The following is a 15847-nucleotide window of genomic DNA, read 5'->3' on the forward strand; positions in this document are numbered from 1 at the left end:
TACAAAGAGAGAGGGAAAACCAGAGACAGACAGATCTTTCATCTGCTGGTCCACTCCCCACGCAGACTCAATGGCTGGGGCTGTACCAAACCGAAGCCAGGAGCTTGGAACTCAATTCAGGTGTCCCATGTGGGTTGCAGGGGCCCAAGTACTGCTGCTTTCCCAGCTGCATTTGTAGGGAGCTGGGTCTGAAGTGGAGAATCCAGGACTCCAACTGTCACTCCTGTGGAATGCTGGCCTTGCAGGCAGGCACAGCTTAACTCATGGAACCACAATGCCAGCTCCTCCTGTTAAACTTTTAAATCAGTTTCATTTGTGCATGTTATAGAAGTATAATCTCAACTTTAAGAGGATTTTCTTTGTCTGTTTTCTTAATTTATTTGCATTGCCAAATGGAATAACAGAAACTTAGCATATATATTTGTGTGAGGAAGACAGAGAAGGGAAGGGAGGGTTGGAGGAGAGGGAGAGGGAGAGTGCAAGACTGAGTGTGATCATTTTTATATGTAAAGGTTAATTTTATAACTATATTTTGTCTCCTGAGAATAGTTACAAAAGGTCTTCAAAAAGTTCATGGAAAATGTGTATTTTGAAAAAAATATACTATGTTTGGATTTTGAAATTTTTTGCACCAAAGTTAAACTTACCTTTAATCCCATTTTTCCATGAATTTGTTTGGGTGCCTGTCACCTTTCCCCCAGAGTGATTATCAGTAAGTATAGCTGATTCAAAATGTCAGTTTGAGATCCAGTACTTACTTCAGACCAGTGTTCAAACCACTCTTTCATCTCTCTGGGACAGTTGAAATGTCTGTGCATCCAAAAATCTCTTTTCAAATATAGATGTTATAATGTTTCAGAGAATTCATTTTTTATTCTCCGCTTGGATTTCTGTTAAGGTTATTAGATACTGTTCTAATTTTGCATTATGAATTTAGCCTTTAAACTTTCTTTTTATATTCTAACTTTTGTATGGCAACTTTATGATTCACCTTGGTGTATTTCTGAAGAGGAATGCGGCAAAGAGAGCTTTGTGGCTAACATTTCCTAATGTGTTTGGACTAGATGACATTGTGGGGAGGTACGATGATCTGTCCAAGTCCGTTAACGAACGAAATGAAAAGCTCCAGATAACCCTGACCCGCTCGCTGAGCGTGCAGGATGGCTTGGATGAAATGCTGGACTGGATGGCCAGTGTGGAAAGTTCTCTCAAAGAACAAGGTCAAGTGCCCTTAAACTCTGCTGCTCTTCAGGACATCATCAGTAAAAACATTGTAAGTAACATGTGAAAAAGGTAAAAAAAAAAAAAAAAGTAATCCCAGTTACAGTTAAAAAGCAAGAAACAGTTTTATAAGCTCCAAGAACATGTGAGTTTAAGATAGTTTTAGGCACAGAAAAAGAGATATTTCCTGGCTGTAACAGTGTGGAAAGCAGCTCTTGAACAAAATGTGCAAAACGACTTCTCTGCAAAGGAATATACAAAAGGCTTGGTATACTTTTTCATGAATGTTTATTAATCATAGAGAGCGTATGCATACATTGACTCTTATCTAGTTTACTGTTGCTTCAGCCAGCTGCACATGAGGTTAATCAGATCAGGCTTGTTGTTGTCCAGCCTTTCAAAAATTAGGACCATGGCTAATCCCCAGGCTCCAATAGAGCCCAGAGATGGCTAAGTAGCAGCAGTCCCCTGCCTCTCTCAAGCAACTAACCAGCTGTTCCCAGCTCCCCCTTGCAGAGATCTGGGATGGGATTCCTCCAGGGACAGCTCAGACTGTCATTCAGTTCCATCCGTTAACCTCCTTAGTCACAGGTTGTTCAAGCTCATGTTGTTATGAATAGTAACTTTTTAAAACCCTGTGGCATTATTTGTAATCGTTGTTGTGAGACACAGGCAATACGTGGTCTGTTTCAGATGCTGGAACAAGATATTGCAGGTCGTCAGAGCAGCATCAATGCCATGAATGAAAAAGTGAAGAAGTTTATAGCAACAACAGACCCATCCACCGCATCCTCATTGCAAGCGAAAATGAAGGACTTGTGTGTGCGGTTTTCGGAAGCAAGTCATAAACACAAAGAGAAACTTGCCAAAATGGAGGAGCTGAAAACCAAAGTAGAGCTGTTTGAGAACCTCTCAGAAAAGCTGCAGACATTTTTAGAAACAAAAACTCAGGCTCTTACTGAAGTGGAAGTGCCAGGGAAAGATGTCACTGAATTGTCTCAGTATATGCAGGTACGTCTGATACTCCCCAAGAGTTGTCAAGTGGATTCAGAGTTAAGATGGGCTCATACATCCACTAGCAGAATTGGGATTAGCAATCATTTTAGTTGCTTATGGAGCAGTAACTATTTGTTTTCCTCCTATAAGTAGATAAAACCCCATCTTCTCCTTTAAACTTTGGCTCCTTTATTAGAAATAAATTCCTTTTATCACATGTATCAGAGTTTTATAAGTAGCATCTATGTGCCAGAACCCACAGAGACAAAATATAGATTATGATTTTTAGATTAAATTAAGTTTTCTGTGCTCTCTTTTAAATAGCTTATCTGCATGTTTATTATATTTAGAGGACTGAATCATTCTTCCTTATGATTCTGGTCCCATACCTATCTCTGGATGGAATGTCATTTGAAGATCTATCAGTATCTATAATGACTAAATGTCTAAATCCTCTGTAGGAATCAACTTCTGAATTCTTAGAGCACAAGAAAGATCTTGAAGTTTTGCATAGTGTCCTGAAGGAGATATCCAGTCATGGCTTACCTGGTGATAAGGCTTTGGTTTTTGAAAAGACAAATAATTTGTCAAAGAAATTTAAGGAAATGGAAGACACCATCAAAGAAAAGTAAGCATTACTTCAAAATTTTTTCTTCTGGATACTAACTAGAATCAGTTACCTTTATTTACTTATATAGGTAACTAAAACAATTTTGGAAATTCAAGAATGACCCCGGGGCTATTTTTTTATATTTTATGTTTCTTTTTTATATTTTGATTTTTTTTTGCTGTTAAGTGTATTATCTGTTAAGATAGGATGAACATTGAGTATTTCTTATATAAAAGTAGAAAACACTGCATAAGAAAAGTGATCTAAACTCACTGTAGTCTCTGAAGCCTTTGCAAATAACACATTTGTATTTGCAAAGGTTGAAATAACCTGGAGAGCCAGCTTGTGATTCTTTACTTTCTGGGTTCAATTCAGAATCTATGTGCAATTTCAGTATACTTCTTTAATAAAGATTATTTATTTATTTGAAAGACAACTTTACAGAGAGAGGGAAAGACAGAGCTCTTCTGTCCACTGATTCACTCTCCAAATGGCTTCAATGGCTGGGGCTGGACCAGGCTGAAACCAGTATCCAGATCTCTTACATGGATGGCAGGGACCCAAGTACTTGCAACATCTTAGGCTGCTTTCCCAGGCACATTAGCAGGGAGCTGGATGGGTAGTGGAACAGCTGGGACTTGAACCAGTGCTCATATGCAATGCTGGCGGCCCAGGCAGTGACTTAACCCACTGTGCCACAACACTGGCCACTCAGTTGTGTTTCATTGGCCTTCTTTTATGTAAAATAGTTCATCTTTTAAAGAGTGGTGGAATAGACGTGAGTCCATGAAAAAACAAGATGAGAAACGAGCATGAGTCTAAGATGAAGCTGTGCAGAAAAAATTCTTTTGACTTAATTTTGGTGTTTCTGATCTCGTGTAAATTTAGAATATCCATCTGATTTCACTGAAGTTTCATATAAGGACCCTCCCAAATTAGAAAATAGTCATTTGTCTCTCAACTACTTTTCATTATTTCCTCATAATCCTTACATAAAACTTTTGAGTGCTGCCTGTGCTACTCACAGGGCTATGTTTTTCATCAAGTCACTGTATTTAATGCACATTGCACAGAAGAAATGTTCTTGGCTTTCTTAAGTAATCTGTAGGTTATTTTTCCTTTCAGATGGGTCCAACTTTAAAACGAGGTAGTCATCAGTAATTAATCCAGCTGCAGTGAGTGCATTCATATCTGCCAGTATCCCACACGCTCACATATGTACACATGTCACCCACATGTCGAATGTGACGATCCTCCCAGTTAGTCATGGGCTGGCCACACGCGCACCCTCCTTGGTGCTGAATGTAGATAGTGCACTGTGGAACTTCCTGGATCTGTGGGAGAGGCGCCCATTAAAACCCTGCAGTCAGCTTTCATCTCGTTTTGGGAGGCTTCAACCTGTTCTCCCCCTGAATTAGTCAGTTTTTTTCCATTAACATGTATGTAGTATAGCGTGGTAACCACTAGGTGGCACTGTTTTCCGCATGTGTCTTGTAAACATTTCCTCTCTGGTTCTGTGCCTGCTGGCAGTGAGCATCACATAAAGTGGACAGATCAAAGCTTATTGAATCTAAATAATGTTAAAAACTGTTTATGTAGTCTTCGAGTTTGTGTAGCGTTGTAGAGTGTTATTACGTATGGGTTACAGGTTTCCTGACTGCTGCTCTGAACCTTGCCTGTGCAGTAGGAAAATAGTTATTTAGCTGATTGCACTTGCCACCCAGGAACCTCTCCTCCTGTATCAAAGGGTCAGAGTGTGTGTGGAAGCTGTTTGTTTCATATTAAGCCCAATATAAGAGCAATAGAATTCTTCTTAATAACTAGTCCTTTGGAGCACATTTTTGTGGCTTCAGTTCTTGTTATGATTTTTCTTATCCAGAAAAGAAGCTGTAACTTCTTGTCAAGAGCAGCTGGATGCTTTCCAAGTCCTTGTTAACTCGTTGAAGTCCTGGATAAAAGAAACAACAGAAAGAGTTCCCGTTGTGCAGCCTTCCTTTGGTGCGGAGCGTTTAGGAAAATCTTTGGAGGAAACTAAGGTGACTCATTGTGTCTACAGTGAATTTTTCGTTTGCCTGTGTCAGTCATCAATAGTTAAAAGACTAATGGTAGTTTCTTATGATCTAATGTAAGATCATTCTCATATATGTGCTGTATATTTTGGTACCCTGTAAATCATGATGTAAGGACATAATCTTTCAGTTAATTCATTTTTTAAAAGATACATTAGTGAGCTAGCAGGTTGCAAACTGTTCTGGTATCCAAGTTTCTTTTCCCTCAAACCTCTACTTAGTTTCAGTTATTACTACCATTTCTCAATAGTAAAATATCCTTCTCTTTCATTCAGCATTTTTACCTAGTGCTTGAGGAGAGAGGTTATTTGAATTTCCTGCACAAACAATTCACAAGTCTTTGCTTAACTGAATCAAATCATAAAATCAGTTAATGGTCATAGGATCAGTTATGGCAATTTTTCCAGTCCAAATTTGTGGAGCAGTGTTTTTTTTTTTTAAGTCATTGACATTTTGATAATTAAAATTCACTGTTAAATGGAATTCTGAATTCTCATTTATTTATTTTGATTGTTCCTGGCACATGTCACCTTATAATTTGGCTCCTACCTATTACAGTTTTACACTTACAGTTGACAGTTTGGAACTCATGGCAGCCAGGAATAGCCTGACTTCCACTATGGCTGGGGACAGAATGCAGAAGGCCCTTACCCTACTTCTCAGTGCTAACAGTGCTAACAGTCACCTGGGCTGGGGGAACAAGTAGGATGGTGCTTTTTTTCTTCTATCCATTACCCCCACACAGTCATTCTTACTCTGAGATATGTTAAAGAAATTGAACTATAATGTGCAACTTTGACAATATTAAGAAGACTAAAAAATAATGTGTTTTTATATCTCAAGAAATTACAAGAAGAGTGGACTTTAAAAACACCGGAGATCCAGAAAGTGAACAACAGTGGGATCTCATTATGTAACCTAATAAGTGCAGTGACTACTCCTGCTAAGGCAATTGCAGCAGTTAAATCAGGTATGTGCTGTATTTCCATGACAAGACTGTAAGAATCAGGTCCATCCATGTTGGTGTTATTTGTGTATGTTATTTTTAAACCAGTGCATAGCAAGTACAAAATAAAAATACAAATTGAAAGTGACAAAATTGATGGTATTTTAAACCTACTGAAACCTGCCATGGAAAAATGTCTGTACTAATCAAATTTCAGGTCCTTCTTAAGTTTCATTTTATTAAAGACTATAATTAAAATGTAGCCAAATTAATGTGTAAGTATAAGGATTCCAATTTGTGTGCTTTTTATTTTAATTAAATGAAATACTGAAATTCTACTTGAAATATTTTTATCTCTTTCTAATATTTTTGAAGAAATGAGCTGGTCTCTTAGGGGAGGAAATGAGAGGAGGAAACAAACTATTTGTTGTAGTTTGGACCTCTCTCATTTTATTCCCATCCACTTTATTGTGTACCCTATTGCCAAAGAAAACAATCATACCATATGTTAGCCAGCATATCTAAATCACAATCTAAGTCATAGTTGAGTTACTCCTAACAACAAAAGGTGAGAGTCATGTATAAATATTGATTATAAAATTAAGTCAGAGGTACAGCTTTAGTTGAAAAATCATACCATATAAAGTTTTGTTTTTGTTTTTTAAATCCAAGAATAGACAGAAGGCACTCCCATGTCTGCATCCTGAGACTCTGAGCATCCCCTGTGGTTTATCTAGTCCAACCAGGCCCCCAGCTGTCCCTATTGTGATACTTAGGTTCCAGCTGGGCCTTTCTCAACCAAACATTTATTCCACTCTATTAATCCCATTTGAGGGAATACCCATATTATATATAGAGTGGTGATCTCTCCTTTCTCTCCTAATCAGGTTTCCTGAAATGTCAGATTGTATTTTTTTCATAAAAGTAATTTTACTATATTTTTTTTGTTTTAGTAATTTATGACCCCTTTTTATTTACAGTAGGTACAAAATGGTTTATTATTATTATTATTACTTTGTTTTTTTAACTCTTGGTAACTACCAAGCATGGTAGGAATTAGTCTTGAGCATCTATAGGATATATTTATCTCCATCTGAAGTGCTCTCGTGTGTGATTAAAATATATGTTGTATGTATTTATTTTATTTGTTTGGAAGGCGGGATGGGGGAGAGAATACTGTCATCTGTTGGTTCACTCCTCAATGCGGGCAAAAGCTGGGGCTGAACCAGGCCAAAGCCCAGAGTTGAAAACTCAATCTGGATCTCCCACTGGGTGGCAGGGACCCAATTACTTGAACTACTACCTGTTGCCTCCCAGGGTACACATTAGTGAGAAGCTGGAACTGGGACTCGAGCAAGACTTGAACCCAGCCTATGTGTGATTTTCTTTTTAAACTTAAGATTTAAATATTTCTGGGGCCAGCGATGTGACACAGCAGGTTAAACTGCCTGTGATGTCCGCATCTTGTATACACGCTGGAGTCCTGGCTGCTCCTGTTCCTGTCGAGCTCCCTGCTAATACGCCTGGGTGGGCAGCAGTGGAAGACCTGGATGGAGTGCCAGGCTCCTGGCTTTGGCCTGGCCCAGCCCTATGCTTTGTGGCCATTTGGGGACTGGACCAGTGGATGGGAGATCTCTTTCTGTCTCCATGATTCTGCCCTTCAGATAAATAAATCTTTAAAAAAATATTTCTACTTGTTTTCTTATGATTGGTTTGGGAAGTATCTTCGTGTTTTGGATAATGGCCAATGGATAATTGATTTTTTCGTATTCTGATGTTGGATGTTGAAAAACGTACCGATAACAGATGGTTTTATAAAAACAAAACAAGAAATTATAGTTACTTTAAGCAGGTAGTTCCTATTTGTTAAGCAGTGGTTATCTGTCTCTAGCTCTCACACTGATCTTACAAGTTAGACCAAGTTGGGCTTGTGAATTTGGCTGATTAGTGTGTCCCGTTTCAGAGCCAGTGTTTAGTAGGGCTGGGATTTAAATTTAGGTGGGTCATACACCAAGGCTCAGACATTCCTAGCCACTGTGCCTGCTTGCAGTCTCTCTGTTGACATAATGTGGATTTAATGATAGATTTTTCATTTCTTTTTGTTTGTTACTTTCAACTTGTTTTCCATGTCTTTTTACATCATTCTGCTTCCCTTAAATGCCAAGTAACACTGTGTAGCTATACCAGACAATTTTCCGTCTTTTAGTAAGGTACACACTGTTGTTCGTCAGTCGTTTACGCTTTGTCCAACACGTATGTACTGAGCACCTTCTGAGCTTCAGTAACTCTAGCTTTAGCAGTAAAGCAACTTCCTCACATTTTTTCTGAATTAATATTTAATGATTTATTTAATACAAACATCTAAACTCCAGTGCTTGAGGCAATCATATTAGTGATTTAAGAATAAATATTTTATATATATATATATATATTAGGAGAGGTAGTTTTATTTTTAGTTTTGGTTCTTTATTTGGATTTGAAAGTAAATCAGTATTTTACATTTCCAAATAGTAGTCACAAATAGTAGCAACATATTTAAACAGTAGAAACTGTTTATGGGATTAGATTCAATACCATCTACTCTTAATGTGTAGAAATATACCAGATATCTGTAATTCGGTTTTTATATTTTTGTAGGTGGAGTAATATTAAATGGTGAAGGAACAGACACAAGTACGCAGGATTTTTTGGCAAATAAAGGTAAGTAGTAATTTTAAATGATTTTGATTAATTGAACTTGTAAATCATTTTGGAAGAGAACAGTAGGTAATTGAAATTTCAAACTTAAAGTAAAATGACATCTAATCTAATGGTGACAGTCTCTTTAAGTATCATATTTACATAGCATTCCATGAAGTTTTGTTCATCTGAAACTAATGAAATCGTGTCATTGGGTGTGACACTTGGTTGTGTTTCCTTCTTTGTGGTTGAGGTACTCTGTCACTTGGTATAACATTATTGAGTGAATTTGTTTGAATTTGTTGCCTGAGGAATCACTAATTAACATTTGTTATGTGGACTTTTTTATTTCATTTTAAACACCTTTTGCATTTCACTTGTATCATGCAATGTTCTTAAATTTTTTGACATTAAATAGCATCATAAAATGATCTTCCATCTTCATTTTTAAAAGTCTGACTTTATCATAATAGACCTAATAGTGACAAAACAGAAAGGAATGTCACATAAAGCATATTTCTAGACATCCACTCCAAACACCTTGGAAATGTGTCAGTAAAATTTTTTTCTTCACCTCAGGTTTAACATCCATTAAAAAGGACATGACTGACGTAAGTCATGGTTATGAAGATCTTGGCCTCTTACTCAAAGATAAAATAGGAGAACTGAATACTAAGCTCTCCAAATTGCAAAAGGCTCAGGAAGAATCAAGTGCAATGATGAAGTGGTTACAGAAAATGAACAAGACTGCGACAAAATGGCATCAGACACCTACACCTACAGATACCGAAGCTGTGAAAACCCAAGTTGAACAGAATAAGGTACAGCCTATGGGTGAAAGAGAGTGGCTTAGCATTCAGAACTGAGCCCTGATGACTAGGGAGCTCTGTTCTGGTTTATGGTTCTACAACATTCAATGAATAATTTGACAGTTTTGTTTAATGTGACTTCCTGCAGAGATTGATGATAACAATCACTATTTTTTTGCACACCAACCTTCTCAAGTTGAGTGAACTGTTGGGTATAATAAGCTTGCCACCTTTAAAAAGTCAGTTCAAGTCTGAGATATTAACCAGTCAGCTATTGGGAAAGATTTATTTCAGGGCTAAGTGTATTAGAGATCTGTTCTAATATAAAATAGGGTAGCTAATGGCCTCTCTTTTTTAAAAACGTATTTCTTTCTATATCTGTCAAGGGTGGGAAAATGGTTTTGTGTAGTAGCAATGGTGGCAAAAATTTCTATCAGTTACTAAACTCTATTTGAACTCTGATGTATTGCCAAAAAAGTGCCTATTCACTAGTAGATTCTCAAGTTCCAGCAGCCTCTATCAAGGCTGATGTTAATTATAATCTTGCTGATGTCATCTTTTTCCCCACAGGATTTGTTTAAGAATATGAAATTCTTCCTCAGGAATAGGGATAATGGATATAATGGAGAGTCATTAGCTCCATCGCTATGGTGTCCTCTGTGGGATTCTTTTATCCTGCAGTCAAGGAAAATAATTAACTGCTGAATCCAGGTTCTTACACACTGTAGCATTCAGCGGTAGATTTTTTTTCCTCTTTTGGTCATGCCAGAGAGAAGGACAAAATAGTGCTCCATCATAATTGTGTTTCTGTCCTTTGATGTTGGCCTACTTTAATGTAGCTACTTTCTTTTTTCCCCCTTGTTAGTCATTTGAGGCAGAACTGAAGCAAAATGTAAACAAAGTGCAGGAGTTGAAAGACAAATTGACAGAGCTGTTGGAGGAAAACCCAGATACTCCTGAGGCGCCCAGATGGAAGCAGGTGTTGACTGAGATAGGTAAGTTGTATACCTTACGCCAAAGTCCATGAACAGAAGCTTGGCCATTTTTTATTTTTTAACAAAGCTTTATCATAAAACATCTAACAGCTTCCCCTATTTTCAAATTTACTTTAATGTTACAGATTTATTTATTATTTGAAAGAGCTACAGAGAAATGGAGAGGGAAGGGGAGAGAGAGAGAGAGTGAAAGAGAGTCTTCATCCGTTGGTTCGCTTCTCAGATGGCCCAGCTGCCAGTGCCGAGCCAGGCCAAAGCCTGGAGCCAGGAGCTTCTTCTGGGTCTTCCATAAGGATAGAGGGGCCCAGGCACTTGGACCATCTCTCGCTGCTTTTTCAGGCACATTATCAGGGAGCTGGATCAGAAGCGGAGCAACCAGGACATGGGATGCCAGTGCTGCAGGCGGCAGCTTTACCCACTACGCAACCATGCCGGCCCCCAGAATTAATTTTTTTACTTAAGTGTCATTTAAAATCATATTGTACTGAGAGTTGGCATATCTTAGTGATCACGGCACCTCACTTTATTTTTCTGAAGAGGATAGATACTAATTAATAACATGCCGTGTGTGGAATCCTGTAGATTTCTGTAATGCTTATTTACTTTTTACTATCTATATGCTTTTTTCTCTTTTATGCTTTACTATATTTTAGTTTAAATATTTTGTTCATTTGTTTGGAAAAGGTACATCCCCTTCACAGGGTTACTTCTGGGGCTCACTTCAGCTCCTTAAGTTATGCAGCCTTCTGTCCCCTGGCCTGACTTCAAAAGTAGCTCTCTGCACTAACTGATGGTTTTGGTTCTCTACCCAGAATTATCCTCCCACCCCATCCTACCCCTGTACGGACTGCTTTTCAAGCCCTATTATCTCGGCAATTTTCATCATTATAATGGAAAATCAGTATAATACAAGGACAGTAACCTTCCGTACTTAATAATCTTGCTGGGAGACTTCAATTCGTTCATGTGTGTACAGCTTAGAGGAAGGGGACCTGGCACACAGGAAGTGCTATGAAAGTGGATACTATGATTGTAATGATTATTTTACCTTCAACTGTTCCATTCTGTTTATCTAAATACGAGCCTTCCTTTAGAGTCAGGTGCACTGTAATACATTCAGAAATCTGTAAGTGTGTTTTAGTTTGATACAGTTGCCCTAAGGTACCAGAATGTTCAAAGGTGTATTTGATCCAGCTGTAGAGACTCCCGCTGCGTTGTAATTGTTCCTGATTCAGTGCCTGTTCTTGGGATATCAGAACTACTTGGGGAAGTACTACCCAGACATTTTAAAATTGGACTGGGAGTGAGGAATGTGTATCTCAAGAAAGTTTCCTGATGATTTGATATTTCTCCCTCCTGACTGTTTTAATTGCATTATTTTGTTGTCAGATTGTGTTTGTCTAGAACATATCATATAGACTTACGTCATTAGATTATGTCATTAGACATTTTAGAGATTGTGTTCTACTAAAATCAGCCCTTTAGTAAATTATACAAAGCAAAAAAAAAGAAATCTCTCAAATCAACTAATCTCTTCCATCAGTGAATGTTTATTAAGTGACTGATGTGCTCAGCTTTTGGACTGAGTGTTCTGATCAGTAATCCTTGACTACAGGGAGCCTGCTGTCTTGGGGGTGGGAAGAGCAGAAAAAGATTCATAGCAGAGGTTAGGGTTGTGAAGAAAGGATAGTGTTGGGAGACAGGGAGCAGATGCTGAGCCTGGCACATGGTGCCTCTTGGAGCAACTGCTTGTTCCCTTCAGAATGGCAAGATTACCGGGGCTGGATTAGAAGATGCATCCTCAGGTTCATGCACCAGGACCAGGTTGGGAGGTCCTGCATGGCACGGAGTCAGTCTTCAGACTTTAGCATCACAGTGGCAAGGAATTAGTTGTTGAAGGATTGGAGCAGGGAAGTGAAGTGCATAAGAGTGATTTCTCTTTTAGGGCTTTTATTTTAGAACTGGATAGATTATAGCTGAGAACACTAATAGAGGGAACACCTGTTAGAAAACTAGTTTTGTAGGTCTGTCTGTCTCAAGTATTCAAATAGGACCAGTGGCATCAGAGTCACAGGAGAACCTGGTAGAAATGCAGAATTTCAGACCCCATCCACAGCTACCAAACCAGTGATGCTGGAGCTGGCCCCTAGCAGTCTGTGTCAGTGATCCCTACAGGCAACTCTAACGCAGCTCCTGTTTGAGTACCACTGGTGTAGGCAAAACATCACAAGGGTCGAAAGGAGTTATGTCCAAAGATGTAAGAGAGATAGGAGAGTTGTAAAAGAGAATAGTGAATTACTGCATCTCAGTGACATGGCACAGATGACAACCTCTAAAAGAGATCCAAAATTAAGATAATAATCCAGCCGGCGCCGAAGCTCACTTGGCTAATCTTCCGCCTGCGGTGCCGGCACCCCAGGTTCTAGTCCTGGTTGGGGCGCCAGGTACTAGTCCTGGTTGCTCCTCTTCCAGTCCAGCTCTCTGCTGTGGCCCGGGAGGGCAGTGGAGGATGGCCCAAGTGCTTGGACCCTGCACCCGCATGGGAGACCAGGAGGAAGCACCTGGCTCCTGACTTCGGATCAGCGCAGCGCGCCGGCCGTAGTGGCCATTCAGGGGGTGAATCAACATAAAAAGGAAGACCTTTCTCTCTGTCTCTCTCTTTCTCACTGTCTAACTCTGCCTGTCAAAAAAAAAAAAAAAAAGATTCGGGTCCTTTTTTTAAGATAATCAGGTTTTTTTTTCTTCCCTTTTTTAACAGGCAGAGTGGACAGTGAGAGAGAGAGAGAGAGAGAGAACTCCTCCTTTGCCGTTGGTTCACCCTCCAACGGCAGTCACGGCCGGTGCGCCGCGGCCAGCGTACCGCGCCGATCCGAAGCCAGGAGCCAGGAGGTTCTCCTGGTCTCCCATCGGGTGCAGGGCCCAAGCACTTGGGCCATCCTCCACTGCACTCCCAGGCCATAGCAGAGAGCTGGCCTGGAAGAGGGTTAACCAGGATAGAATCTGGCGCCCCGACCGGGACCAGAACCCGGTGTGCCGGCGCCACAAGGCGGAGGATTAGCACATTTAGCCGCGGCGTCGGCAATCCATCAGTTTTGACAGGGATATAGTGAGTCTTATCTTTTAATGTTGAGTTTAACATGCTGGTGGGATTTTTTTCCTGTAGCTTTCCAGCAGCTGGTTGTTAATGTGTGACTTTAATAGGAGAAAAGGATTAGGGATAGGTATACACATTTGGGAGACATTTGTCTAAAACTGATCACGGAAGATTTGATATTAAAGAAAAGGTCGGTGTTCATTTTTGCAATAGCTTAGTTATAATTGAATGAACATCTAGACATCTGTTGGATCCAATGTCTAGATGTAACAGGGCCCTCAGGATTAGGAATATTCTATACTCGACAGTATCATATAAAATTGGATTAAACTTTAGTATTGTTTTCTTATATTCAATTGACATACAATCACTATATCCCTGAAACCTGTATTAATGAAGCAATTCATTCTCCTTGGTTAGATTTTTAATTAATTGTACAAAAAGTGTTATACAAGTGGAATGAGGGGCAGGCATTGTGACAAAATGGGTTAAGCCACAGGGGACACCCACATCCCTGTTGGAGTGCTTAGGAGTGAGTCCCACCTCTGCTTCCAATCCAGCTTCCTGCTGATGCACCCTGGGAGGCAGTAGATAATGGCACATGTACTTGGATTCCTGCTGCCCATGTTGGAGACCTGGATGAAAATCCTAGCTCCTGTATTTGGCTTGGCCCAGCCCTGGATGTTGCAGGCATTTGGTGGAGTAAACCAGTAGATGGAAGAGCTGTCTCTGTCTCTCTCTCTCTTCATGTTGCTCTGCCTCTTAAATCAATAAATAATAAAAATAGAACGATAACCTTATACATTATTTTCAATCATACCATATAGTCTTCATGGATATAGTTAAATATGTAAAAACCAATCACCATCTTCATCCTTTCTCTTTTAGATTCTAAGTGGCAAGAACTTAACAAATTAACAGTTGATAGACAACAAAAACTAGAAGAATCCTCCAATAATCTAACTCAATTCCAGACCATAGAAGCCCAGTTAAAGCAGTGGCTAATGGAAAAAGAACTAATGGTCAGTGTTCTTGGGCCCTTGTCAATCGACCCAAATATGCTAAACACACAGAAGCAGCAGGTACAGGTGAGTATTAAACAATGACCTACCTCATTTGCAGCAACTTAACAAGACAGATGGTTTCATTATAAAGCTTTGGACAGCATGTGCTTAAACTGCTTTGGAAGTATGTCTGTAATAATTCAGATGCCCTAAGACACTAAGGCTGTGAGGCATCCCAGTGTAGCCTTGAGTGGGCCAGGTCCCCTGATTATTTCAGTAATACTAAAGTTGGGGCAGGCCCCATTAAAAATGGTGTTGTTTGAAGTATGAATGTGATTGTTTAAGGAATATTTTTATGAGAAGTTAGCATATAATTTTTATTGTTTAGAAATTGCTCCTTTGAGGTTTTATTATTTTGATTGTGGCAATAGATAATGAAACTTATAAAACTTGTGTGGTACAGTCCTGAGGGGGGTGAGAAAGACTATGGAGAGGACTACCCATGAGGGAAGCAGGGAAGGAGCTTTGAAACTCAGGGCATTAGACTAGTGGAATTAACACAGCAGATAAACCCACAAGGAGAAAAATTCATAAAGTTTAAGTTATATGTAAAAGCAGAAGCTCCATCGTGGTTTATGAGGAGTGGTTGTAGAGCAAAGGAGCTGATTGTGTAGCCAAAAAATACAAATAGATCTTGGTACTTGAGGGTCGCATGTTGTCATTCTTATCTGTTGATAATCTGAGGAGAATGAAAACAACAGATAAAAATAAATATCAGGGGAGAAATAATTGCCTCTATTCTTAATGACCTTCCAGAGATGAGTAGATAAATATAAGATAATAAAAGTAAAAAATGAATGATAGGTAGATAAAATGCAGTACATGAAGAAAGAAATTTTGTGGTCATTCATTTTGTAATGAGAGGCGATTGGGCCTGTGCAATTTGAGCAATGTGACTTTTTGGCTAAAATCTTTATAACAAAAACTGTAAATATCAGTAAATCTTAGGTTACAAATACATTTGCAAATCAATGCAACATGAATTAATATATTTAATACTGTTACCACTGGGCATTTCCTTTCATGTAAGATAATGCAGAGTATTTAAAAATTCCTACAAGGAGAAAAATGTAGGTAGGAAAAAACAAATTTGTAGTTAGTGAGATGTGAACCTGTCCAGTCACAGTTTTCCTTTGCATTTGGAAATTTGTACATGAACTTTTGATCATTTTGCCCAGACTACCAAAAATGTTTATTCTACTCTTGTTTCCTATGGGGGACTGTGATTAGTTTAGAGAAGATGTTATTTCTGTGAAGATTCACTGCTCTTTAAATTTGTTGAGACAAATATCCTGCCATTGAAATAAAGAAAAAGGTAACTAAAAAAAACCAGATAAATAAGTACCATGTCTGTCTTTATGGAC

The 15847-nt window shown here is 38.9% G+C and overlaps 1 protein-coding gene across 50 annotated transcripts in view; it reads left to right on the top strand.

Annotated features, from left to right (window-relative positions):
• Nucleotides 1–15847, top strand: part of DST (dystonin) — a 483923-nt gene that overhangs the window by 367878 nt on the left and 100198 nt on the right. For all 50 annotated transcript variants that reach the window (XR_007923259.3, XR_011388661.2, XR_016233970.1 and 47 more), the window contains 9 exons: nucleotides 1065–1273; nucleotides 1915–2232; nucleotides 2679–2845; nucleotides 4707–4863; nucleotides 5740–5866; nucleotides 8480–8542; nucleotides 9101–9342; nucleotides 10196–10325; nucleotides 14308–14507. Coding sequence is in view for 44 of the 50 variants with exons in the window: in XM_051855540.3 (XP_051711500.2) it covers nucleotides 1065–1273; nucleotides 1915–2232; nucleotides 2679–2845; nucleotides 4707–4863; nucleotides 5740–5866; nucleotides 8480–8542; nucleotides 9101–9342; nucleotides 10196–10325; nucleotides 14308–14507 (1613 nt within the window). In the remaining 6 variants the exon portion in view is untranslated. The remainder of the gene's footprint in view (nucleotides 1–1064; nucleotides 1274–1914; nucleotides 2233–2678; nucleotides 2846–4706; nucleotides 4864–5739; nucleotides 5867–8479; nucleotides 8543–9100; nucleotides 9343–10195; nucleotides 10326–14307; nucleotides 14508–15847) is intronic.

The sequence above is a fragment of the Oryctolagus cuniculus genome, chromosome 5 (assembly GCF_051225735.1).
Source record: "Oryctolagus cuniculus isolate XC-2025 breed Fujian yellow rabbit chromosome 5, ASM5122573v1, whole genome shotgun sequence".
Taxonomy (NCBI): Eukaryota; Metazoa; Chordata; class Mammalia; order Lagomorpha; family Leporidae; genus Oryctolagus; species Oryctolagus cuniculus.